Source organism: Rutilus rutilus (genome assembly GCF_951802725.1).
Source record: "Rutilus rutilus genome assembly, chromosome: 20".
NCBI lineage: Eukaryota > Metazoa > Chordata > Actinopteri > Cypriniformes > Leuciscidae > Rutilus > Rutilus rutilus.
Window position 1 is genome coordinate 16,941,402 of NC_140225.1, and position 25,517 is coordinate 16,966,918.

General features: G+C 36.1%; 3 protein-coding genes across 3 annotated transcripts in view; all 3 read right to left on the reverse strand.

The window, feature by feature from the left end:
• Positions 1 to 5,820, reverse strand: part of zcchc24 (zinc finger, CCHC domain containing 24) — a 38,881-nt gene extending 33,061 nt beyond the window's left edge. The window contains exons 1-2 of the mRNA XM_084392109.1: positions 5,252 to 5,820; positions 1,773 to 1,973 (exon numbers count right to left, since the gene is read on the reverse strand). Coding sequence (XP_084248235.1) covers positions 1,773 to 1,973; positions 5,252 to 5,488 — 438 coding nt within the window. The 5' untranslated portion in view covers positions 5,489 to 5,820. The remainder of the gene's footprint in view (positions 1 to 1,772; positions 1,974 to 5,251) is intronic.
• A 922-nt stretch (positions 5,821 to 6,742) lies between these two features.
• LOC311279258 (piggyBac transposable element-derived protein 4) lies at positions 6,743 to 15,676 on the reverse strand. The gene is made up of 4 exons (XM_084390628.1): positions 15,540 to 15,676; positions 14,729 to 15,251; positions 11,616 to 12,569; positions 6,743 to 7,820 (listed from the first exon to the last, which is right to left on the reverse strand). The coding sequence occupies exons 2-4, from the start codon at positions 15,144 to 15,146 to the stop codon at positions 7,033 to 7,035; spliced, it is 2,160 nt and encodes a 719-aa protein (XP_084246754.1). The 5' UTR covers positions 15,147 to 15,251; positions 15,540 to 15,676; the 3' UTR covers positions 6,743 to 7,032.
• Positions 15,677 to 16,539: 863 nt separating this feature from the next.
• On the reverse strand, positions 16,540 to 22,996 carry paox (polyamine oxidase). The gene is made up of 7 exons (XM_084390714.1): positions 22,713 to 22,996; positions 19,070 to 19,553; positions 18,765 to 18,961; positions 17,698 to 17,953; positions 17,505 to 17,617; positions 17,125 to 17,279; positions 16,540 to 16,975 (listed from the first exon to the last, which is right to left on the reverse strand). Exons 1-7 carry the CDS (start codon positions 22,870 to 22,872, stop codon positions 16,829 to 16,831), a joined length of 1,512 nt encoding a protein of 503 aa, XP_084246840.1. The 5' UTR covers positions 22,873 to 22,996; the 3' UTR covers positions 16,540 to 16,828.
• Between the last annotated feature and the right edge of the window lie 2,521 nt (positions 22,997 to 25,517).

The following is a 25,517-nucleotide window of genomic DNA, read 5'->3' on the forward strand; positions in this document are numbered from 1 at the left end:
TTCATACTTTTTATTATGTATTTTAGGGCTGTCAAAGTGTAATCCTGCTCTGGAACACCACGCAATATAAAATGAATTGAATTGAAAATATCTATTTGCAGGTTTAAACATCTAGCATTACTCTAATAGTGTATAGAAAACATATCCACATAATAATTGTCAAGATAATATTTTAATAATTTGCTTCGGCTTCAGTACAGTAACAATATAAAGGCAATTATTTAATTTAGCAAACATCATGTTGGTAATCAACATCTTATTTTTTTACACACAGTATAAATAAGTCTGTTATACATGAAAATATTTGTATTTCATGTATAAAGTGCATTATATGTGCACAGTTTGTATATTTTAGGGAGTGGAATCCTCATATTTTGGGGTCCTTAGCATTAGATGTTTGAAATAGCTAACTTATTGGCAATAACAATTATATTACAGTCAACGTAACATGACCATGACTGCTATGTTTTCGTAAATGAATCCACGATTACATCATAACACTGACACAACTACGGTTCAATCTGTTATAAACCTAATTGCACATGAGCAACATTTTCCATCACCAGTCAGGGACAGCAAACACCCTTATAAAAACAAACATCAGTGTATTTCAGTGCGCAATGTTGACAACGTCAGAGGAAAAGTCTGTAAATTACCTGAGCCGAGCTCAAAGAAGTGGAGATATTTTATCATGATAGGACTTTTAGCAGTCTGCAGGGAACTCTCATCATCTTTCATAAAGGGAGGTTTGCCACTTTAATCCCACATCTGGTCTGCATTACCATTCCATGCAGCTCTGACTTGAGTCTGGGGCTCAGGGCCTGAACAAGAACCTCACCCTGTCTCTGTGTCCAAAGACTATAAAACACTAATGGCTTGAAATTAAAGATGACACTGTCTCCTTTACAAACACTTGCATTTTATCTTTGTTTCTGGAACGTTTGCAAGTTTAACAATTTTTTATTCATGAAATCAGTGTTGGAATGAAGAAAAGGAAAGATAAGACAAGGAAAAAACTCCAGTTCTCTGATATGCCTTCAAACAGTGCTCTACATTTAAAACTACTCATTCGTGTTTAAAAAGTGAAACTAAAATAGTTTTTTTAAGGAGCATGGATATTTTGTTTTTCTCCCTTGTCCTGAGGGTAAACATCGCTCTGAGAATGCTCTTGCAATAGTCGAAACAAGACAATTAAAGGTCAGGGAGTGGTTTCTCATGATTTCCCATAGATTTCCTAGTAAAACTGTGGATTTAAGCACATTTAAATCATAAACTTGTCCCCAGTTTATCTTGAGGGCAAAACATTCTTTTCAAATTTTGCAGTATTTCTAGTCTCACATTCATACCACATTAACTTGAACACAAATGTGTTGCCTTGTAAACATATCATCATGAATCTATACATAACCACTGCTTTATGAAGCTTTAAGTTACATTTCCAAGAACAACAACGGCTAATATCACCTGCAAAAAGGGGCTAAGAAACGTATCTGAAAATGATTGCACGCATCATTTCTTGCCGAACACATTTTATGTGTGATATCCCTGATTATCATTTTTTGTTATTATCGACTGATGTCACTGTTGGATGCGAGAAAGAAAATCAGATGATTTCCATATTTGAAAAAAACATTTCTCAGTGGCCTTGTGTTACCTCTCAACGCTCAGCACACTAGCTCTCTGAATTAACTAGATACGCATGACTAAAAAGACAGAGAGATGCCTGTTTGACAAGTAGGCCAATGAGGCAACATGTGTCTCTGGCTGCTTACCTGAGGGCAGTCTTTGATATAGTGTCCCTTGTTGAAGCAGAGATGGCACAGGTAGTTTGGTGGAGGTCTCTTGCTGGGCTTGCGTGGCTCAGAGGACAGGGAGAGGTCGGAGAAGTGGTCCGTTAGAGAGTTCAGCCCATCCACTATGTTGTTAAGAGAGCCGTACGGGGACACGCTTTTGTATAAACCATTATTCAGGGCCTGCAGAACATAACAGGACATCCACAATCCACAAATTAGTTATCCCAATATGAACACAGAAGCAAAAAATGAAAGAAACTATATACTTAATTAAAGGGTAAATTCACCCCAAAATTGATATTCGGTCATTAATTACTCACCCTCATATCGTTCCAAACCCGTACATCTTCGGAACACAAATGAAAATCTTATTAATGAAATCTGAGAGCTTTCTGTTCCTTATCAGCAACACAACTACCACTTTCAAGCCCCAGAAAGGTAGTAAAGACATCATCAAAGTAATCCATGTAACTCGAGTACTTTGTTTGTGCAAAAAAAACACATAATTTATTAGGCTATTAATTTATTATTTAAAAAACATTAATCTCCAATGTGCATTCACGCAACAACGTCAGCTCTCATGTCAACACAACACGAATGTGTCGTGGTGCTGTCGTGAATGCACGTGTTTTATTGCTCAAACAAAGCACTCGTGTCGCTTAATAAAATTGAGGTTAAACCACTGGAGTCACATGGATTACTTTAATGATGTCTTTACTACCTTTCTGGAGCTTGAAAGTGGTAGTTGCGTAGACCGTCAGTGGAGGGACAGAAAGCTCTCTGATTTCATTACAAAAATATTAATTTGTGTTCAGAAGACGAACAAAGGCCTTACGGGTATGGAACGGGTAATTTTTGGGTGAACTAACCCTTTAATAATATGCTGCTCTCAATTAAATCCATCCTATAGGCTAAAGCAAAAATTTAAATATGATTATATAATCAAAAACAATGTCCTCAGTGATGTGGAACTCTATTAGGCATATTAACTAATTAATGAGATTCCTAATTCAGAATCAGTTCCTAAATTGAGGCGGCATAATCCACTGAAGTCAGTGATAAGTACATCAGTCTAAGATTTGCAAATCAGATTGCTATATAACCACTGAGAGATAGTCAAACACACGCTACTGAAACAAATGTTTGGATGGGAAGATGTTGCTTGAGTGATGTCTTCCTCTGGTTACGGTTTGGAAGGTTATGTTATTGTTGAAGTCTCATGTTGGACAGTCCTGAAACTTTACGTGGCAGATCCAGATAACTGTCATCTAGTTCTCAGCAAGCCAGGACAATAAACAATTTTTGCATATATCTCTCAGCCTAGTCTCTTTTCATCAGGTAGAGCAACTCTGGATACAACAAATATGCCTTATTAGATTTTTTTTTTTTATATAGCTGTACATGTGGCAATAATTTTCCATTGTGGCCGGTCAAATCCACTGCATATAAATTTTTTGTGAGAAATCCATGAGAAACATGCAGGCCAATTCCTCCTAAATTTTAAACTTTATTCTGAGCGTGTCTTGCAAAAGATTAGGAGTTACAAGAAATTGGAAATATTTAGACGTGTTTATGTTCAAAATAAATTGGCCAATAAAAAGCTGTGTCATGACAAATAAGCATCCAGTTATGACCAACAGACAGTAAACATCAACAAGAAATTCTGAAAATGCAAATGAAATGTATGGAGTTCTCTGTAAACATTAAACTAAACTGCACAGCCATGTTTTAAATGTCAACAACTGATTTTAAACGTCATGGAAATACAATAATTACGATGGTCAGCAGTTACGTCTGAATGCATTCATAGGATTATTATCGACTTTTATACAATAATGAATCCGCAATACTGATTGTAGCTGTCAGAAAGGAATTTGGCTATGTCTCTCCTGAAGGATATGGCCCTCACTCACACACATTTACACCAGTGGAGGACATCTTTCTTACCCCTTCACACAGCTGGAGAGACAGTCAGGGGGTTACTACTAGCCTGTACTGCTGCCATTCACACACACACACACACACACACACACACACAATACTAGTTAACACTTTCTCTGAAAAGTTATGCAAATAAAAATAATGCAAAAATCTAGTTCCAACCTTCTCCCTTAGTTTAAAATATTTTAATAGACAGATTGATTTTCGGCCTCACATGGAAAAAATAACTCGGATAAAATTGAAATTTGTGTAATAAGGGGATTTTGAAAGCATTCTATGCCCTCCACAAGTGAGAAAAAGAAAAGAGAGGGAAAAAAGAGGGGGAAGGGAGAGAAAGAACTGTTTTTATTAACTCTGATTACGAATGAAAGTGTTGCCCTTCCTCAAACTTTCCACTAAACATCAACACTTTCCCTTGTTTCCCTCAGCCACAACACTGTCATTACATCATTAAAAAGAAAATGCGTTTACATGGTCAAGCTTCTGGAAGTAATTGTCTTATTTAGAAAAATAACCTGAAGAGAACAAAAAGATTCAACAGACTTGTCATAACCGTTATATTTAATTTGAAAAGCATAACCTAATTTTAATGATAATTGAAAACCACACCCATATTCCTGACTTTATATATACACTGAATTTTTTTTAATGTTTTTTATGTATACTTTTTTTTTTTTTCAAACGTAGCCTACATTAATCTCAGTCGAATCTTTATATATATTTTTTTTATTATTATTATAAATGTAAACACTTCCTAGTTCATAATTTTCCTTAAAATGTTCTTCTCATAATCTGGCACTTTTGATAATACAATCAGATCTAGTCATTCAGAGAGGATCACTGATTTTATTAACAACTTCCTTTACGTTATAAAATATAATACAGATCGAGTGTCATGTCTTCAGCAACTATAGCAACATCAAAACGAGCATCATCTTTCATATTAATGACCTCAATTATGGCAGGCCACATTTTTAGGCCTATAGAGATCAGTAAGCATTAATTAAACAGAGACTTCTTATTTTTCTGAGTCTACTTGTTCAAAATTAAGCAACAAATTAAATGCAAGTAGTCTTATGATCAAAATATACTTTCATGGAAGGCTGCCACATTTGGCTGTCCACGTGCTGTTACAAAACAATCAACTAAGTGTGCAAAGCTGCAAACTGGCACGGTTTTAGTGTGCTTTCAAATATTCAAGGACGCTTTTCGCATAGTTTTGCTAAATAATTACATCTATTATAGCCTAATTATATTAGCCTACAATATAATTGTTACAAGTTACCCATGACAAAACCGAGATTACGTTAAAAAAAATTCACAAAAAAGGTAAATCACCCAAAGCATCATCAGTGTATTGTACAAATGTAACCCAAGTTGGTACCAACACTAGTCGCGCGCTATATTAGACATGCATCAACTGCGCTTTACATAATAAATCCTATTTCAGTCGACCGTTATTTCCATGAACTTATTTCCAAAATAAATGAAATGTAGGAGGACATATAACAAGTTACCTCATTTCTCTGCAGCTGAAAGAAGTTGTTGAGATAGTTGGAGTTGAGAGAGGAGCTCAGGTCATTGGCAGGAGTTTTGCTGTAGTTCAGGTCCGGATGGGAAGAGTTGGGCTCGGGTCGGAAGGCATCGAAAGCACTCGTCTGATGCGTGTCTTGTAAAGAAAGGTAAACCCAGTTAAGAAGCTGTGCAGGCTGGTACACTGAGGTACTGGTGTCTATAGCAGACAACAAGCTCATGTTGTTACTATAACTTTTACTCTTCCAATGTTGCTTTTGGAAAAGGCAAACTTGTTCAGAGTCTACAGTGAATGCGGCGTCCGGTTTTCCACACCCAAAAAAAAAATCAGGGCTTCTCTCTCTTCTTCCAGCTCAGACCCTATTCCTTCGCTGGGATCCGTGTCCCAGGTTTATCTTTATACTAAAGTCATCGCTCTGACATGTCAGAATAAAAAGTTTTAGTCCGCTGTCCACGGCCCGTTATCTCGCTTTATTTGCACTGTACCAGCAAGGAACTCATTGAATATGCATATGGAGTCTGCGCGCGTCATTGTCTTAAACAGCCAATCAACACCCGGTGTTTAACATATGGGCTTGTATATAGGGACAACCTGTTGCCTACTGGCTACTTGCTAATTTGAACAGAATATTCATATTGATCACGGAACGTATTTAAAAATGCAACTTCTTACAAAAAATTGCTTAGTTCGTGGTTTTATATAGCCTAATATTGTTTTAAACGTGAGGATTTGTAAATATATACAATTCCTACAGTTTTGGCAAAGCACTATTTCATAAGCATTTAAATAGGGCCGTTTAATGATATGTAAGTGTTTTACTCCTATACTTAATATTAAGGTAAATAAAACCACTAAAACACTTTAGAAAATCCCCCTTCACAAAACAATCAATTTGACACCAGTTCACATGGAACAGGTTAGTGGTATATGTGAAACTAAACACCTTAAGGAAGCCAATAGGCTGCTGTAAGCAAATGGTTTTGTTTATTTAACAACAGGGGTGAGATTCTTAAGTGATGATGACCCACAAACAGACCTAAGAGAAAATGTGCCTTAAAAACATCTGGAGAAAAAAAAAGATAAATCAAATATTAGTTTAACAATGAACAGTTGTATCGAATTTAATCAACCATATTGAAGCACAGACAGAAGTATTATATAATTAATATAATAAGAAAGAAAGAAATCCAGAACATAAAGGTTGTATTTTTTGCTGGACTAGAGTGTTTTCACACAACAGGCTGATTATTTCAACATTTGATTAACTCACCTGAGGTATCTCTTGGTTACAGTCGCTAACTGATTTTTGCTCCACCTTGTGGCGTTTGTTAATACACTCGACTTGTCCTTTTGCACACTTTAGAGCACTTCATTCACATAGCTGATCTAAAATGAACAGCTATTTATATATAGATAAGAATATATATTTCTTATTCCCCTTAGAGAGCATGCATAGCATTCATCAAACAGTAGCCTAATAGATGTTAGGTAAATAATTCAATGTTCAATGGAGTTTAATCCATAAAACTGTTAAATATCAATTAATACAACATTGTATATAAAAAGACAAATGTCAAATTTACATTGTGCAATTAAAGATAATCAATTAAAGATTAATTAATTTAAAACTCAAATAGTTAAAGAACCCATATTTACATAGGATACACATTGAATCTTTTAAACAATATTACTTCAAAAGTCTTTTAGAAATATAACTTGTCAAAAACCCACTCATTATCAATACAGATAGACATATTGAAACTGCTAACGCATGCACTGGTAGCAAATCACTACTATGTGACTGTGGTCTCTGCAGACAGGATTACTGCATTCACAACAGAAGCTGCTCACTTTTCTGTCTCTTGCAGATCGACAGTAATAACATCTCTTTCTTCTTCTGTTCTGACAGCTCTGTTGTTGGATTTCAGAAGTGACAGGTGACAGTGATGTGGGTACCCCACACCTCCCCATGGCCTCAAGGATGTTCTTGGATAATCCATGGCTTTCTTCTCTGCGCCTATGAATCTGAGGCGCTACAAGCTCTTTCACCAGCTCTTTTATGAACATCCGCTGGGTGCTGTGACCACCTCCCATGAAGCCAGGGTGCTGAGCATTGAAAATGGAGTAGGAGTTTACAATGGCAATATTCAACATGTTATACCACAGCAGCATGGTCCATCTCTTCGTACGGCGCTTGCAGGCATAATTGTTGGCCATTTGCTGAACATTGCTGACTCCTCCTTTGGTGCGATTGTAATACTGAAAGACCTCTGGCTTGTTTTTAGCACCTGTTTCATTCAGTGCTTCGCTGGTATGCAACGTACTTAAAATAATCTCTGCCTTTTTTCTTTTTGGTACATAGCTCGCCATGGACACATTGCCACAAAAACCAAACTCAGAGGTATGTCGCGCTCGTAACTTGGATGGCTTCATAATCGGTGGCACGTGTGGATTCTTATGGTGAATGGTCCCAACCATGGTCAAGTTTTTCTCAAAAAGATTCTCTGCCAGAGGGATACTGGTGAAGTAGCTGTCCATTGTAATATTAAGACCTATTATGAGAAACAAACATAAAAAAGCAACATAGTTAGGTAACACAAAAACAATGATGGTCTGGCACAGCATTTGAGGCTCAGGGCTGGTATCTAGAAGGATGCTGGTTTGATCCTGACAAGAAGTAAACTAGTATGAACTATGTGCTTTTGAGAAAGGCAGTTAATCCAATGTGTTTCAAAGATAGTGGCTTTGGATCAAACCTCCTGCTAAATGGCTACTTCTTGTACCATTGTTTCCCCCACTGCTGAATCTTAAGTGCACATACAGTATATAATATTTAGAAAAACTATTACAATTTTCTAAATATGCACTGTTCGTTCGTTGGCCAGAGGAGAACTGGTTTCTCCCAAGGTTTTTTTTGTTCTATATTCTGTCACCTGATGGAGTTTTGGTTCCTTGCCACTGTCACCTTTGTCGCCTTTGGCTTTTGGCTTGCTTAGTTTGGGACATTTATATATTTAAAAATATTACTGATCTGCCTGCATTGACACCATTATATGAGAACTGAACTGAGCTGGATGATGACATCACTGTTTTCTCCAGAGTGGCTATACAGTGAGGAAAATAAGTATTTGAACTCCCTGCTATTTTGCAAGTTCTCCCACTTGGAAATCATGGAGGGGTTTGAAATTGTCATCGTAGGTGCATGTCCACTGTGAGAGACATAATCAAAAAAAATAAAATCCAGAAATCACAATATATGATTTTTTAACTATTTATTTGTATGATACAGCTGCAAATAAGTATTTGAACACCTGTCTATCAGCTAGAATTCTGACCCTCAAAGACCTGTTAGTCTGCCTTTAAAATGTCCACCTCCACTCCATTTATTATCCTAAATTAGATGCACCTGTTTGAGGTCGTTAGCTGCATAAAGACACCTGTCCACCCCATACAATCAGTAAGAATCCAACTACTAACATGGCCAAGACCAAAGAGCTGTCCAAAGACACTAGAGACAAAATTGTACACCTCCACAAGGCTGGAAAGGGCTACGGGGAAATTGCCAAGCAGCTTGGTAAAAAAAGGTCCACTGTTGGAGCAATCATTAGAAAATGGAAGAAGCTAAACTGGGACTGGGGCTCCATGCAAGATCTCACCTCGTGGGGTCTCAATGATCCTAAGAAAGGTGAGAAATCAGCCCAGAACTACACGGGAGGAGCTGGTCAATGACCTGAAAAGAGCTGAGACCACCGTTTCCAAGGTTACTGTTGGTAATACACTAAGACGTCATGGTTTGAAATCATGCATGGCACGGAAGGTTCCCCTGCTTAAACCAGCACATGTCAAGACCGGTCTTAAGTTTGCCAGTGACCATTTGGATGATCCAGAGGAGTCATGGGAGAAAGTCATGTGGTCAGATGAGACCAAAATAGAACTTTTTGGTCATAATTCCACTAAACGTGTTTGGAGGAAGAAGAATGATGAGTACCATCCCAAGAACACCATCCCTACTGTGAAGCCTGGGGGTGGTAGCATCATGCTTTGGGGGTGTTTTTCTGCACATGGGACAGGGCGACTGCACTGCATTAAGGAGAGGATGACTGGGGCCATGTATTGCGAGATTTTGGGGAACAACCTCCTTCCCTCAGTTAGAGCATTGAAGATGGGTCGAGGCTGGGTCTTCCAACATGACAACGACCCGAAGCACACAGCCAGGATAACCAAGGAGTGGCTCTGTAAGAAGCATATCAAGGTTCTGGCGTGGCCTAGCCAGTCTCCAGACCTAAACCCAATAGAGAATCTTTGGAGGGAGCTCAAACTCCGTGTTTCTCAGCGACAGCCCAGAAACCTGACTGATCTAGAGAAGATCTGTGTGGAGGAGTGGGCCAAAATCCCAGTGTGTGCAAACCTGGTGAAAAACTACAGGAAACGTTTGACCTCTGTAATTGCAAACAAAGGCTACTGTACCAAATATTAACACTGATTTTCTCAGGTGTTCAAATACTTATTTGCAGCTGTATCATACAAATAAATAATTAAAAAATCATACATTGTGATTTCTGAATTTTTTTTTTTTTAAATTATGTCTCTCACAGTGGACATGCACCTACGATGACAATTTCAGACCCCTCCATGATTTCTAAGTGGGAGAACTTGCAAAATAGCAGGGTGTTCAAATACTTATTTTCCTCACTGTATATATAAATGAACTAAATTAATAACTTTTTTACAACAAAAATGAACCATCACTGACTGACTTAAGCTGAACTATGACTATTTTGTTCTAGAAACAAACTTTGTTGCATTATTTTCCTGTTATCACTGTAAAGCTGCTTTGAAACAATCTGTATTGTAAAAAGCGCTATATAAAAAAGGTGACGGCAATTTATCCATGTCACGGCAAAGCTGAATTTTTAGCCATTTCTCCAGTACATTTCCAGAAACATTTCTTTAAAAAATATTTTAGTGAAAACTGTGATTTAGATCAGAGGTCCCCAACCCCCGGGCCGCGGACCGGTACCGGTCCGTGGGACATTTGGTACCGGGCCTCACAGAAAGAATATATAACTTAACGTATTTTCCGGACTATAAATCGCTCCGGAGTATATGTCGCATCAGTAAAAAAATGCGTCATGAAGAAGAAAAAACATAATATAGCCTAAGTCGCACTGGACTATAAGTCGCATTAATTTAGAAATGTAGCCTATTTCACAAAAAAAAATAAAAAAATAATAATAATAATAATTGTTCGGATGGGACAGTTCACCCTTACGGACGTGAGCGCTCTGAAAGCGGCACAAAAAGACTGCTTTAAAACTTTCACAGAGACCTCAGACAGAAAGCAAAAAGCCTGTCTTTAAATTGTATTTCGTTTTGTATTAATTGTATCTTAATTTTAATCAATGTTTCATCACCCAATTGCCTGGATTTAATAAGAAGTAAATATAATAGAAAATATTTAATCAGGACACGGAGGCGCGGGCGCGTGAACTGGAGCTGATCTCATAAATTAACCGAAATTCAGCGTATAAGGTAGCCTACTTGCCTCACTGACCTGAGACATAGAAAGCTTGAAATGTCTAATTTTAAACAGAACAATTCAAAACAAAAGAAAACTGACTGTTCTCTGCTTATGTAATTCGTAAATGTGCATTTCTCTCTGGCGCGTTCACTAGGCATACTGCGAAGATCGAGTCAGCATTGTCAACTTCATCTTTGCACAGAAAACACTTGTTTATTATTAAACAATTAAAATCTCTCCTGCTATATTTTACATATTCATAATCATTAATTTTGGTTCTTAAAATCGGTTCTTTGTGACAGCTTTTAGGTGCTTTATTGGCAGCGCCACCCTTACATCGCATCAGCACCGTAAACATGGAGATTTTTTTCTTTTGGGGGGCTTTTTGTTTGTGTTCAGGCTTTCTCAGTTGTCTTTTGACGCAATATTACGAGTACCCTGCTAAAAAAATTGCAAGTAAGCCTACACATTGGATTCACGTTTATTATTATATTTTTTATATTTTTTTTATATTTTGTTGTATTTATCCGCCGCACCTTAAAGGCCGGTCCGTGAAAATATTGTCTGATATTAAACCGGTCCGTGGCGCAAAAAAGGTTGGGGACCGCTGATTTAGATGATTCGAAATTCCAAAAGAACCGCATTTATTTAAAATATATATATTTTTTCAATATTATGATTTCAGTCACTTTTGATCAATTTAATACATCCTTTCCTGAATAAAATGTATCAATTAAAAAAACACATTCACTGAGCCTTAATACTGGAAACAGGAAACACATTATTGCTTACAAATCACAAAAAGCTGTGGAGAAAAAAACAGTACCTTTTTTCTGAAGTCCACTGGACAACCTCAGAACGGTGTTCTCTGCAAGGTTCTCTTCATTCTCTTCTCCTGGCTGCTTGCCTGTGTAGATCACAGCATCAATGGCGTAGGGAACCTCGGCATCGCAAATCCAAAAGATTTTTATGCCATACCTGGCGGGGAGTCTTGGCAAGTGTTGCAGAAACTTGCATCTTCCCCTGAATGGCATGAGCTGTTCACCCACAGTGACACAATCCCTGGGGATGAACCTTTTCCTACAGTTGATCAGGAACATGTCCCACACATTTCGGAAGGCTGCCATGTGGTCTGATGCCTCTCTTTGCACTCTGGTTTTCTTATCATCAAATTGCAGGCATCCGTGAAGGTCTTGATATCTTCCAACAGACATGGTCGCTCTATAAAGTGGGTTCTGTAACGGATCCATAAACAGTTCCCGTACTGGGACATCACTGTTTCTCTCCAAACCGATGAGAAGGCTTAGACCAATAAAGGCATTTAGCTCTTCTTTAGTGACCTTTTGCCACACTTTGCCTTTTGTTGACGTTGCTTTCAGTCCACCCAAGTTGGTGCATTGCAGGATTTCATCAATGATGTTTTCGCTTATGAAAAGTTCCCAGGCATCTTTAGGTGTCACCAGTAAAGACCCTTGTGCGGGCCCTTGACAGCTCTGTGAGAAGGTCCTAGTGTCACTTTGAGGAGGATATTTGCTCCAATAAGAGTCTCCTTTGCTCCATCGACTCGAGTGATCTTCACTCTCCTCATCACAGGATTCCTCAGATGAGAACTCGAAGTCTGTGAGGACAGTTTTCTGACCCTCTGCCACATCTGGGACACTGCTGCTTTCTGGGCCATCACTATCAGAGACCTCCGATTCTAAATCAGGGGCAGCAATGGATTCATATTCTTCTGTTAGTGAAGCTGTAACCTCAGCTTTTCGATGCACCATGGACAAAACTGTAAAAATATAAACACAAGAAGCAAAAACAGTTATATTGAAATCATTACATTTACAAGCAAATTCAACGTATCAATGGTAATTATTGATTTGAATTAAGCTTTTAGCACAAACAGTATTTAACTTACATGATTCCACCTTAAACACACACACACACTCACAACTTTCTCTTTCCTTTTGCACAGTATAAACCAATCTGATCCAATACACTATACATATTACTTCACACTTAAAATTGTTTTCAGAAGATGCAACTTTTAATATAAAAAGACATAACCGTTTTGTAGTCAACATTTAGATATGAACAGTTCTATTGTAACTGGCTGCATATTGGGCCTTTGCTTACTTAAAACTTCAGGTCATAATGTGCAGCATTGGCCTCCCTCTGGTGGAGAAATGTTAAAATAATAGCTCACTCCAACATGAAGATTCTTTCATTTACTCAAATTCATGTCATTTCAAACCAGTATGATTTTCTTTCTTCTGCAGAACACGACATGAGACAATTTGAAGAATATTTCAACTGCTTTTTTTCATACAATGAAAGCCAGTGGGGTCCAGAATTGACTTTCATTGTATGGGGGGGGAGGAGTCTTCTTTTAATTTCACAGAAGTCATACAGGTTTGAAATAAAATTATGTCCAGTAAAAGAAGAAAAAAAATTTATATATACACACTACTGTTCGGAAGTTTGAGGTCTGTAAACAAATTGTTTGTTAAATGAATTGAAATAAATGCTGTTCTTTTGAACTTTCTATTCCTTAAAGAATCCTGAAAACAAAGTAACACTCTTTGCCCATAAATTCTAAGCAGAACAAGAGTTGAACATTGATTTAATATTAATAATAATAATAATAATAATAATAATTAGAATGATTTCTGAAGAATCATGTGACACTGAAGACATGATATATGATATTTAAAAATTGGAAAACAGGTTTTTTTTATGTATTATATATCACAAAATCAGTTTTTACTATTTTTGATCAAATAAATACAGCCTTATTGAGAATAAGAAATGCAAAGAAAAGCATTAAAAAAAGGTTTTACTGACCCCAAAATCTTGAATGTACATAGAAATACAGAAAATTGCGAAATTACATTTATTTCCAAACCATTACCATTCTATCAATACGTCATTCAATGAAGGTTTGTTTTTACAGTGTTGATTCTTTATATAATTGACAAATAAGGAGTTAATTCTATACTGATTTGCCACATTTGATTCTTTTGAACTAGCTGAAACATTTCTTCAAACACAAATTGTCAGAAAGAGAATTGAGACTTAGGCTGTAATCCCCTAATTTTTAATGCAAGCTTGCAACAGAAAGGTCACAGAAACCTGCTTTTAAAACATTAAAGATATGTAATAAGCAAGAATATGATCTACTATAAATCACTGGACAACTTCATTAGCCGGATTCAAGAGTGGAACAAACTCATCAATGATTCAATCCACATAAAAAAAAAAGAACATTAAAAAAACCTGCTCAAATCCAATAAAATTTTAAGTACATTTTACACTTTACATAGGGAAATAATCTTCCTTTGAGGAAGGAATAAAAAATGTGGACCCTTTTGTTGTTAACATATGCCGACGACACACATTATGGATCCTAGTCAAGATGGTCTTTCATATGCAACCTGTAACTGTACCCATATTTGTATGCTTTACCACACACAGAGCACTGGAAAGGTTTCTCCTTTGAGTGGGTCCGTTTATGTTTGTTAAGTATGTAAATGCGTTTAAAACCTTTCCCACACTCGGAGCACATATAAGGTCTCTCTCCAGTGTGATCTCTCTGGTGCACCCTTAAGTCATAGATGTCAAAAAACCTCTTCTCACACTGGTCACATGGAAAAGGCCTGTCACCGGCATGTCTACGCAAGTGTATTTTCAAATAAGAGGGCTTGGCAAACTTCATTTCGCACTGATCACAAGTGTACGGCTTCTGTCGCCTGTGAATTTTCATGTGATCCGTGAGAAGATCTGACCGCTGGAATTCTTTCCCACAGGTTTCACAAATAAATCGGTCTTCTTTGTGCTGTTTAATGGATGTTCTGGCTTTACCTGATTTCTCTGGATGTTGTGTGGCATTTCCCTGCATTATAAAACATTTGATTCCTTCACTTGACACATCAGAATTCATTTTCTTACTCTGCTTAGTCGGACATCGTATTGTATGGCTTGGTGCATTAGTTGCTTTTCTTTTCCCTTGCTTGTCTGTATGTTTTTTTCTTTTCCTTGATGAACCAGTTCTTCTGTTTGGTTTATCTGGAGAAGCGTGTGAGTTTGTTGCGATTTCAAGCTCTTCATCCATCTCAACTGGAGGCATTAGGCCATCTGGTAAGACTTGCAGGCCATGGTCCAAAATCTCCTCCTTAACATGTCCAGGAGAACGAGGAAATGTTTCTAGTTCATTCACATCAAGCGACGAGGAGTCATATTGATCAGGTTCCACTTTAACTTCTATTTCTGACTGAATGAAGTCTGTTTGCAATCCATTTTCACTTTTTAAGCATCCACTCATGAAGTGCTGTGAGATTGCCTCTGCAGATGGCAAACTTTGCTCCATTTCAATAAAGTCTTATTCTTTTAATGAACAGATTTAAAGCTCTCATTCAGCTGTAGTGATTGTTCTTGAAACTGGACATGAATTCTTCCGATGGCTGAACCAGAACTATAACAAACAAACAAAAAAGGCAGATATTAAGTGCGCTGTCGAACGATGAACTTGCTGTGTTTTTTTTATTAAGACTACTCGAATGACAATGCAATCTTAACATCACCAAGCAATTTCATACTTTTCTAAACTAAAATAACCAGAAAATGCACCCGTGGTAAATAAACATTTTGTGACATCACCGCAAAAACAGACATTTTTTTTTCTATTTAGTTCTGTTTTGTTTAGGTAAGTTAACAAATAAAAAGAAATGTTGCAGTTGCAGGCGTATGGCAGTCCACTCACCAGTTACTGGCATTCAAGGAAAGTTACTTTTATTGTTGTCTTGCTGAAAGATAAACCATATTTCCATCGCTGAATCTTTTTCTTCGGTGGCTTTAGTAACGAGTTGAGAAGCAACTACATATGTGCATACCGCCACCTACAGCACGGGTCTGAGAAGAACATTACATACATTCTAGGTAAACAAGATCAGTTTTAAAATACATTTTTTTTTGTTTTACAGGCTCCTGGTATGACATTTAACTTTAACAAAAAAAAAAAAAATGAAATCAGCACATCCCAAAGCCTGTAGTTCACTCTGGATTCTCCCCTGTTCGTGCACAAGAGTTCCACAGCTACTGCTGATTTTGATTTGATTCTACTTTGCCTTACAGTGGTTTGTATTTCATGGAAATACAGATATATGAATACATGGTGATATTTGTAATGTCCAAATATTTTAACTGAATAGTAGGGCTACTAGTTAAGAAGTTTTCTTACTTTATCTAGGCCCATCTCAAGAAGGTTTTTGACCGTGATTGGAGATACACTTATATACTAAATATAATTGCTTGGGTACCTCACAATGCAAAGCAGCCGTCTCTAAAATGTGTCGATGCTGTCTATGCTTAACTTTAACACTGGAAAATAATTTTCATCTGAGCAATGATAATCATGATTTCAGGGACAGCTTCTACCGTGGTCCAGGGTTCAGGCAACTATACTGTAATGATTAGATTTACTTACCTATACTGGCTGTATTTGAATGCTTCAATACATTACAGTAAACTACAAATGGCATGATGAAATCAGAATAAAATCTAACATTTTACAAAACATTTGAGACCGTTTTGAAAAATATAAACCCTGAAATAATCCAGATATGATCTGAACAATTTTGATGATTTTACATTAGTATAAACATGACCATAGCACCATTTGGGAAATTTAACCAGGTAAGCTTAGTTTGTTTTTAACCTCGTTATTTTTTTAAATATGAAACACAAAACAAACACACGCTTCGTGAAGTATTAGAAAATTTGTTTAATATAAAAAATATTTTCAGATCACAAAAAACAATTAACATTTGTGCAAAGTAAAGGAATTCAGATAGAAATTATTTGTAATTTTGACACACACAAATCATCATTTGTTGAACGAGCTGACAAAATCTTAACATGTGTCATGCAGTGCATTCACGATGCTTTAAATAATTCAGTTAAATCAATTCCCTATTTAAGGCACATAATCCCTCGGTTTTAATGAAAATGACTTGTGTCAATCCCTCCAGCTATTCAGAACTCGAGGAGTTTTCACAGTTTAGATGAGAATGACTCAGAGGCAGGAGTGTAGTGAGATATAAGACGTTCTGCTTCTCTCCAGCCACTTAGCAGCGCTCCATGCACCGTAGAGAAGAAAGACCTGTGTGTGGCTTCTCCTGCAAATAACACCTGCAAAGGCTGCAAAAACAAAGTGTCATTCATGTTATAAGATATTATCAATTAAGTAGGCTAATTTAAAGCAAGTTTAAGAGTAAAGGAAAAAAATCTGCCTACAGCATATAACTCAGAAGAATGAAGTATAGCTGCTTGGCTAAACATTGACAAACCTTAGAATTTGAGCCTTTCAGCGGCAAGGGTTCAGCAAGGTTATCTATGTCATATTCTGAGCAACCTTTGGCCGCATAGCTGTAAGATCCACAGGAATAGGGGTCATGGAACCACTGAGATCTTAAAAGCTTCCTTGGTGTAATAGTTGGATTTCCTGAAAAGTGTTATAAAAGACTTAACAAGCTGGTTTTTGTATTTATAGTTATTTTAATGCAGTTAAATGTCACAAATGTACTTATTTTCTTTTTTTTTTAAATCAGTAAATTTACAAGAATTACATTTAATTTTTAATTCAACATTTTGCATGTGGTCTCAGACTTTTGGACTCCATCAAACGATATCCTATCAACCTGTAAAAAAAAAAAAAAAAGTTGCTTACCAGTAAATAAGCGAAGGAGCTGTGTGACACTGTGCAGCACTTCAAATTCAGACAGAGTTTCCATGTACTCAGATTCCAGCCCTGCAATCCATCCACAGAGCACGTGTCCATATCTGCACAACGCAACATCAGAAAACCATATTCATAATGGTTTAAATGGCAGTATAGAAGCAAATTCCAAGATTATGTTTACCTCTCTCTGGGCTTCAGCACAGTGAACCCACTCAATTTTCTAATCCAGGACATCTTTACATCTGAAACAACATCAGTAAGATGGGTCTCGTCCTCCCATACGAGATGGATCCACTCACAGTCTTCATCCCAGAAAGGCTGCTCAAACTCAAGAAAGATCTTGTTGTTGGTCCCAAAGCCCATTCTCTGGATGGAATGCAATTTGTGCAGTGGAAGAGAAGGGCTTAAAAAAGTGTTCTGGTGCTTCTTCAGGTATCCTGTAATGGAACAGCACATCAGATTTGTTATAGGCCTTGCCATAAGTTAAAAGTATTTATAAACATTATGAAAATTATTTATTTTTATTCATAATAAAATGAAAATCATATAATATAAAGAATAAAACTTTATAATAAAAAGACAATTATTTATATTAACCTATATTAAAACAAGGTTTTCAAGTGACAGTGAGAATCTGACTTTGTAAATCACACAGAAATAAGGGCAGTATTTTTTAATTGTTCTCAGAGGATTACTTTCAAAAGCAGTTTAGATTAAGACAAATAGATTATGCTATTTTAGTAGAATACAAATGAGTGTTAGATGCAAATTGTTAAAGGGTTAGTTCACCCAGAAATCCCATAATTTACTCACCCTCAAGCCATCCTAGGTGTGTATGACCCAAAATATCCTGGCTCTTCCTAGCTTTATAATAGGAGTGAATGGTAACTTAGATTTGGGAGCCCAAAAAAGTGCATCCATCCATCATAAAATTAATCCATACAGCTCCAAGGGGTTAATAAAACAGTGTTAAGGCCTTCTGAAGTGAAGCGATTCATTTTTGTAAGAAAAACATCCATATGTATAGCTTAATAAAATATAATCACACCATTGGAAGAGCCAGGATATATATAAAAAAAAATTGTATTTCAATTGTGTTTGGCTGAAAGAAGAAATTCATATACACCTAGGATGGTTTGAGGGTGAATCAATTATGGGATCATTTTCATTTTTGGGTTAACTAACACTTACCATACATAACAATACTATACCAAAAAGTCATGCTGAAGCTGAATGTACTGTACGTACCCAGTGGGATGGTGACAATTACATGGTCTGCTGCAAATGTCTCTCCATTAACACATTCAATCATAATGGGGAACGCTCCTTTAGTGTCTGGTCCATTCTTGGTGTAGTTCCAGTGAATGCACTTCACTGGCTTGTTGTACAAGACTATGTCATTGGGAAGTTCCTTCATCATGTGATCAGTTAAACCTTCATAACCTCTAGGTGGAAAAAGAGTGCATGAACATTATTTAGGAAATAATTGTTGCAATTGGATAAATTGAGACACTTGATTCAATGTACAAGGCTCTGAGACTCTGATCACTCACTCTGGGAAAGTGCAATCCAGTCCTGGAAGAGTCTTATACATGCCAAAGGCTCCCAAGCCAACATCATCCATTGTGTGTGTTCCACTGACACCGCACTCCAGCTTGAGCAGTGTGCTTATCATGGCCATTCTTATCGCAGAGTCCTCCTTCCACTCCTCTGGGGCCAGCCGTTCAGCCTCTGCCTTCACAAACTCCCCAACACTCGGCAGAGGTTCTCCACCACTGTCATGGAACTGCTGGCTCCTTTCCAGCAAGTTCATGAAAAACTCCACCACTGGCATCATCGTCTCAGGCCCCAGTTTCCGACCTGAACTGGTAAACCAGTTGGGAACAAACAATGGATGACCACCAATGTCAATGGCCTGGTTTTCTTCAGACATTGATTCTTTGTCAAGGAGCTGGTAGTCACATGCCAAACGAAACACTGGGTTTTCCTTCGATGGGCCATGGATCCAGTTGGCGCCAATCTCTACAACGTTATCACCTTGAACAAAAGAAATAAATGTGATACAAATAAATGTGATCTGCATAATGGAGATTTTTCTCAGGGTACATTCAAGTCTTGGCAACAAAAAATCGACTGAATTGAATACACCTCTTGTGCCTCAATAGAGAAACATTTTGTCACATTATATAGCAAAAGTTGTCACAATGAAACCTGCCCGTCTTTTCAGCATAATGTAAACATTAAAACAATTATAATATGAAACAACACAACACATGAAACAAGCAAAAACATTAAAGGTAAAGTTTTTTTTAATTTGTGGCCAAGAAATATTGTAGTTATTAAATAGTGTAAATTTGTAACATTTACAACACGTGTAACAACTTGCCCCAAACTGACATTTAGAGAAAAAAAAAAAAAGTTAAGAACACAATTCAACCTATTCAGACTTACGCGTTCAATAACTTGAGAACTAAACGTTGTTACTACACAAATAACACGTCTTTTCAAATCGTAGTAACATACACAAGCAGCTACAACCTAATTTTCCTCAAAACGAGCTTTCCTTCGCAGTGGACAAAATACATTGATATCTATGCGCAGACGGCTGAGAGACAGATCCGAAGGGACCGTCTGCAAAACCCGAAAAGTGTTACTACAAAATATTCAAAAACTTCACTGTAATTATCTGTATTGTTGCCAAATTCAGATCACACATCACTGCTGTCCTGCTGGTTATATAACAATATTATTTTATTTTATTGAAGTGGCGATAAAATAAAAATTAAAGTAAAACAAATGTGTGTGTTTGAATGAAAATATATTTTTCAGTTTTTTTTCAAGTGTTTTCAGTCAGGACTACTTTGTGTAAACAAACATATTTAAAATTATTTAATATTTATTCATTGCATAATGTATTTGGTTAACACACATAACTGTTAATGGTTTATTACATAATTAGTCCTTGTCATGTTTACCAATGTGAACAATGCAAAAGATGGTACCATACCAGCATTGGACTATCACCAGACAAGCTACCTGGAAAAGAAGCCCAATGGTTGTGCTCACTGTGTAAACCAGTGGAACCAAACGCCACTTTTAAAATTGTAATGTCTTACATTAGAATACTTGATAAGTTGGCTAAACTTTGTGTCATTAAAGAATATCTGCAGAAACTTCTGCTTTATTGTCCTTGTTGCAATATAGATTACCACTGTATATCTGTATTTTGGGACTAATACAAAATACAGTTAAAGACCCAAGGACCAGATATGATTAATTAAGACCAGGAGTTAAAAGTGCAGTCAATTGAAGAGAAGAGTCAGAATTATAATAAATGAAAGAAAATTTTACTGAAGATAGTTTGCAGTTTAATCAGGCAGAAGTCAGCTTCAAGACTCAGAAGGAGTTCATAGGCCGCCCCGCTTACAAAGATCACAGCAGTTCTACCCTTCACCAAGGTCTAAGCTACGTCCTTGCTTCAGGTTCAATGATTCTGATTGGCTAATAAATAGATAAACACACATTTTCCACACATAAACAGATAGACTGAATCATATCTTCATCGATTATGCAGCTGACACTCCGACCTTGAATTTAGGCACGCCGTGACCTTCCAGGTCGCAGATCTGGGTTGCTGGGCACCAGCATGTCCAGAACAACAACTCTTCAACCTGTAACCAAGATTACTAACACACACACAGACACACAGCTTCTTCAAGGTTGGATTTGGCCAGGCTTTAACGCTAAACAGGAGAGTCTTCTCAAAACATCAAGATGTTCTTTCTCTCAAGGAGAGGACACTTTAAATCTAACTGTAAAGACTTTACTTTAACAAAGAAATGGTCACTCAAACTATAGATTTCAAAGACCACTGTGACCATAGCTGTCAGGGGACCCTAGAGAAGCAGATGGATGTAGTGACACGTTTAAAAAGTCCATACTTAATTTCTGGAAGCCGGGCTAAATGAGCAAGCACTGTTAACTTACTGCATTCCTGGCATGGGCCAGACCCTTCAGTCACCTCTCAGATAGCAAATACAGACATTAGAGAATACATGAAATAACATTTTCGATATTAATCACACTGGTAATTTCTATAACAAAGTAAAATCTCATTAGCCAAGAGAAGTCATTCAACTCATTTGATATTTAGAAGGAAAAATACTGATTAATACCTTGATTATAATCACTCATTAGATAGGCTATACATTGAAGCAGCTGTGGATTCCAGAATCCACTCCTTCAGGACTTCATGACAAAAACTTAACTTGAATATTACAATAAGGGTGTTGCTTATTTATAACGTTGAAAATATGATTGAGCTAAAATCTTTTACAGTTTTTTAATCAATGAACAAAATGTTTTGTAGTACTAGGAACAGCAGTTCTAATACCTACTTTTACCTAATACAGTTATCAAAATTAATTGAGTAGAGTGATCACTAGGAACATGCTATAACATTTGGAACATGAAAAAAACACTTAAGGTGAATTAAAGTAATTTTTTCATAAAAATGTATGTACTGTATACAGTAAGGCAGGCATTGGCAATATTTAACCTGTAGTAAGTCAGTCTGTTCACTAGGAAAGTACTACAACCTTTGGAACATGAAAAACACTTTAGGTGAATTACAGTAAGCGTTTCATAGACATATTTGATAATTGTACGTAGGCTACAGTAGGGAGTTGTCAAAAAATTTACTTGGGATAGTAAAATAATCCCTTTGGTGAATTAATGTAATTTGATTCTATAAATATTTGTGTAATTTACAGTGAAGCAGGTATTCTTGTGAATATATTTCTCACTTTACTCAACTAGCCAACGAAGCGAAAGCGAAGACATTGACTTACAACAGGTGAGATTTTGCCAATAACTGCTTCACTGTACATACAGTACACAAATATTTTTTTTAAACTCCTCCCACGAATCCAGTGGCTCCATGTTAGTTGCAAAGTACATAATTGCAGAATAGTGAAGACAAAATATCGTAATAATTATACATCATTAGATTCAAAGTTTAATAAATAAAATATGCTAACCCAGTTTCCTGTACCTGTGTCAAGAAATAATAAGAGACGGTAGATAAGAGAGTCATCCTATAAAGGATGATGACAAATTACAAAAAGCAAAATGTCCTCAACAGTGATTGCAGAAAAATAATTTTCTCAAATTTGAAAGCATAACTACTGCACATACCCAGTCTTCCCGTTCGTATTCTCCCACCGCTTCTTGCAGTTGCTTCTATGATGTGAACATTATGAAAACCGTGTTTTAGTAGTTTCTGAGCAGCACCAATTCCCGAGATGCCGCATCCAATTATAAATATTTGAGAATCACGAGCTGAACGTAGTGCCATTGAATCTGTTTGTGCACGACGACACCTTGATGGATGTAGGGCTTAAAGTGAACTAACTATTCGACGACTGCAAGGAAGTGTGTTGTGTTGTGCTCCTCTGACTGCTCAACGCCCCTCCCCACTCACGTGAACCCTACTTGACCCACGTCAAGTACAACGTCACCTACGCTTGTCTCAGAATCTCAAAGAAATCTGAGGGCCCTGAATAGTTCAAGAGTTACTTTTAGATACTTTATTACAAACAAATCTAATTTAATGCCGCCTTTTTTGCACAGAACAAAAATGATATACGATAGACCGGAAGTGATTCATTTCCGTGAAACACTTGATACTTTGTAAAAAAAAAAAAAAAAAAAAAAATATATATATATATATATATATATATATATATATATATATATATATAACTTATATGTTATATATTATTGGTAAAGAAATTGTTAATTTCTTTTTTTGTTATTTTTAAAGTCTCCATATTTTCCCTTAAAAAGCATTACCGGTATTGTACAATATGCATATTTATTGTTTTTACTCATTCATTAATTTCACCATGGTGAATGCTAACGCTGTGTGTTTCTGTAACTATAAAAAAGAAACACATTATTTTGAAAGGGCATTTCCGCCACATAAGAAAAAAAAAAATCATGCTTTGGAAAATCATAATTATTGTTAAATAAGGTTAGTTTATACAGTTTATATTCTCGATTATAATAATAATATTGATTGTTAGGGCTTTATTAATTAGGATTTGTTGCTTAAGTGTTCATTTACTTACAACTTTTATATTTACAGAAATTTAAATGTCAATAAAGGTCTTAAACTTAAATGTATATATATTTTAATGAAAACAAAATCTCTTGAGAGCGTGCTTATGTCCCACTAGAGCACAACCTTAGCCCTATTTCTACTTTTCTCTTTTGAAGAACGTTCATGAATAGTGTTTATTTTTATTTTTTGGCCAGGAGGGGGCAGTAAAATCTTAATTTTACGCCGCTAAACGTTTGTCGTATGTGAAATGTTGGCAACAGTTCGTTAGCTAACCAGCTAGTTACAAAGGATAAACAACAGACAAAATATTGTTGTTTAATCTATACAAGGCGTACAAAAGGCTATAGTCCTAGATTTCCTTAGTGTAGTACAAATTACAATAGGCAAGAAGTTAATAGTTAAAGTTGAGACTAATTATGAAATCATAGCATATAGCTAGGAAAAATACTTTTATTATAATAAGTCTTTTTTTTCTAGCTATGCTATGATTTCTATATATATATATATATATATATATATATATATATATATATAATTTTTTATTTTTATTTTTTTAGAAACCCATTCAAATGAATTTTCACTCTCTCAAAATTAGTATAAGGTCTTAGTGTTTCAAAAATTATTAAAAAGCTTTAAGCATTTCATTTCATCTTGTGCTACATTTCATTTGAAACTCACATGTGAAAATGTCATAAACTTGAAGTGAAGTGAAAATTTACAAGACTCTTCTTTTTCTGTGTACCCCACACTTTCCAAACGTAACTCGATTTTGAACTTAGTCATCATTTGTGGAGCATTCCTGCGTGTCAGTTGTCAGTGTATATTAGCAGCGAGGCCTAGACAATAGCATCTGACCTCTGGTTTAGTATGGATCACTTCTTCTAAATTGGCATAGGATAATGTACCCAAATTGTTCCACAACAATCTATGACTTATATTCTTCATACCCTCATCCTCACTGCTAATATCCTCCTTGATCTTCATCTTCTTCCTTTCTTACTACAACCTTTTTATCTGATGCACTGCCATCACTATCAAAACTTCTGGAAAAGGTACAGCTTTTCCTCTGTCTTCTATAAAACTTACTAACATCAACCTCCATCACAGGCAAAAAGACTATTATACTGCCTGCCAGTACTGAACAATAGTGCAAGCTACACGGAAAATATGTATCCCCTAAACGGACTTTGTCATTTATGCATGACACTCAGATTTGTTTGGTCTTTGAGTTATTGTTTTCACAAAATGTGCATTAAAAATGACCAAAAACTTTAGAAAGCACATTTGGATGTACAATGATATTAAAAAAATAATAATAAAAAATAAAGAATACTATATTCTAGTCTAAAATGAACTCTATGCTAATGTTTTCTTCACTTGACTTCATTGTTGCCAAACATGTCAAGCACATAGAAAATATAATACAATTTTATTGGCTGAAGGGGATGTTATATGATAATACTAGAGTGTTTTTTTTTACATTATTATTGTATTTTAAATGCAGTTTTCTAAGCATCATGTATTTAGACAATGTCCCATAGAGGGTTAAAATGTACATACATGCTGCTACACATTATAACTGTAATGCATTACTGATGCACACAGATGTTAATGTGTATTTAATATAGACTACTGTGTATATTTAGGGGCTTGCAAAACAAATTCTTTGGTAGAATTGACTGTGTCATGCACCTATAGGCAGCAGGCGCATTAATATTCAATGTACAACAAATGTCAAGTGTACTTGACATTATATAGCTACTACTCCTAAAGCCAGAAATATTCCTATGCTGAACTCAAAAATAAAGAATATAAAATTACATTTCATTACATTTCTGTTGTCAATACAAACCACATTCTTAAATACAAATACATTT

What these genes read in the sequence shown, in the direction of transcription:
- paox (XM_084390714.1), bottom strand. Translation starts at nt 22,872, where the DNA reads ATGGCACTACGTTCAGCTCGTGATTCTCAAATATTTATAATTGGATGC. An exon ending in AATTGTCACCATCCCACTGG is followed by an intron (nt 17,954 to 18,764) that starts GTACGTACAGTA and finishes GTTCCATTACAG; the next exon opens with GATACCTGAAGAAGCACCAG. An exon ending in GTGCTGAAGCCCAGAGAGAG is followed by an intron (nt 17,618 to 17,697) that starts GTAAACATAATC and finishes TGCGTTGTGCAG; the next exon opens with ATATGGACACGTGCTCTGTG.
- LOC311279258 (XM_084390628.1), bottom strand. Translation starts at nt 15,146, where the DNA reads ATGGAGCAAAGTTTGCCATCTGCAGAGGCAATCTCACAGCACTTCATG. An exon ending in ACGATGTCCGACTAAGCAGA is followed by an intron (nt 12,570 to 14,728) that starts GTAAGAAAATGA and finishes ATATTTTTACAG; the next exon opens with TTTTGTCCATGGTGCATCGA. An exon ending in CAGTGGACTTCAGAAAAAAG is followed by an intron (nt 7,821 to 11,615) that starts GTACTGTTTTTT and finishes TTCTCATAATAG; the next exon opens with GTCTTAATATTACAATGGAC.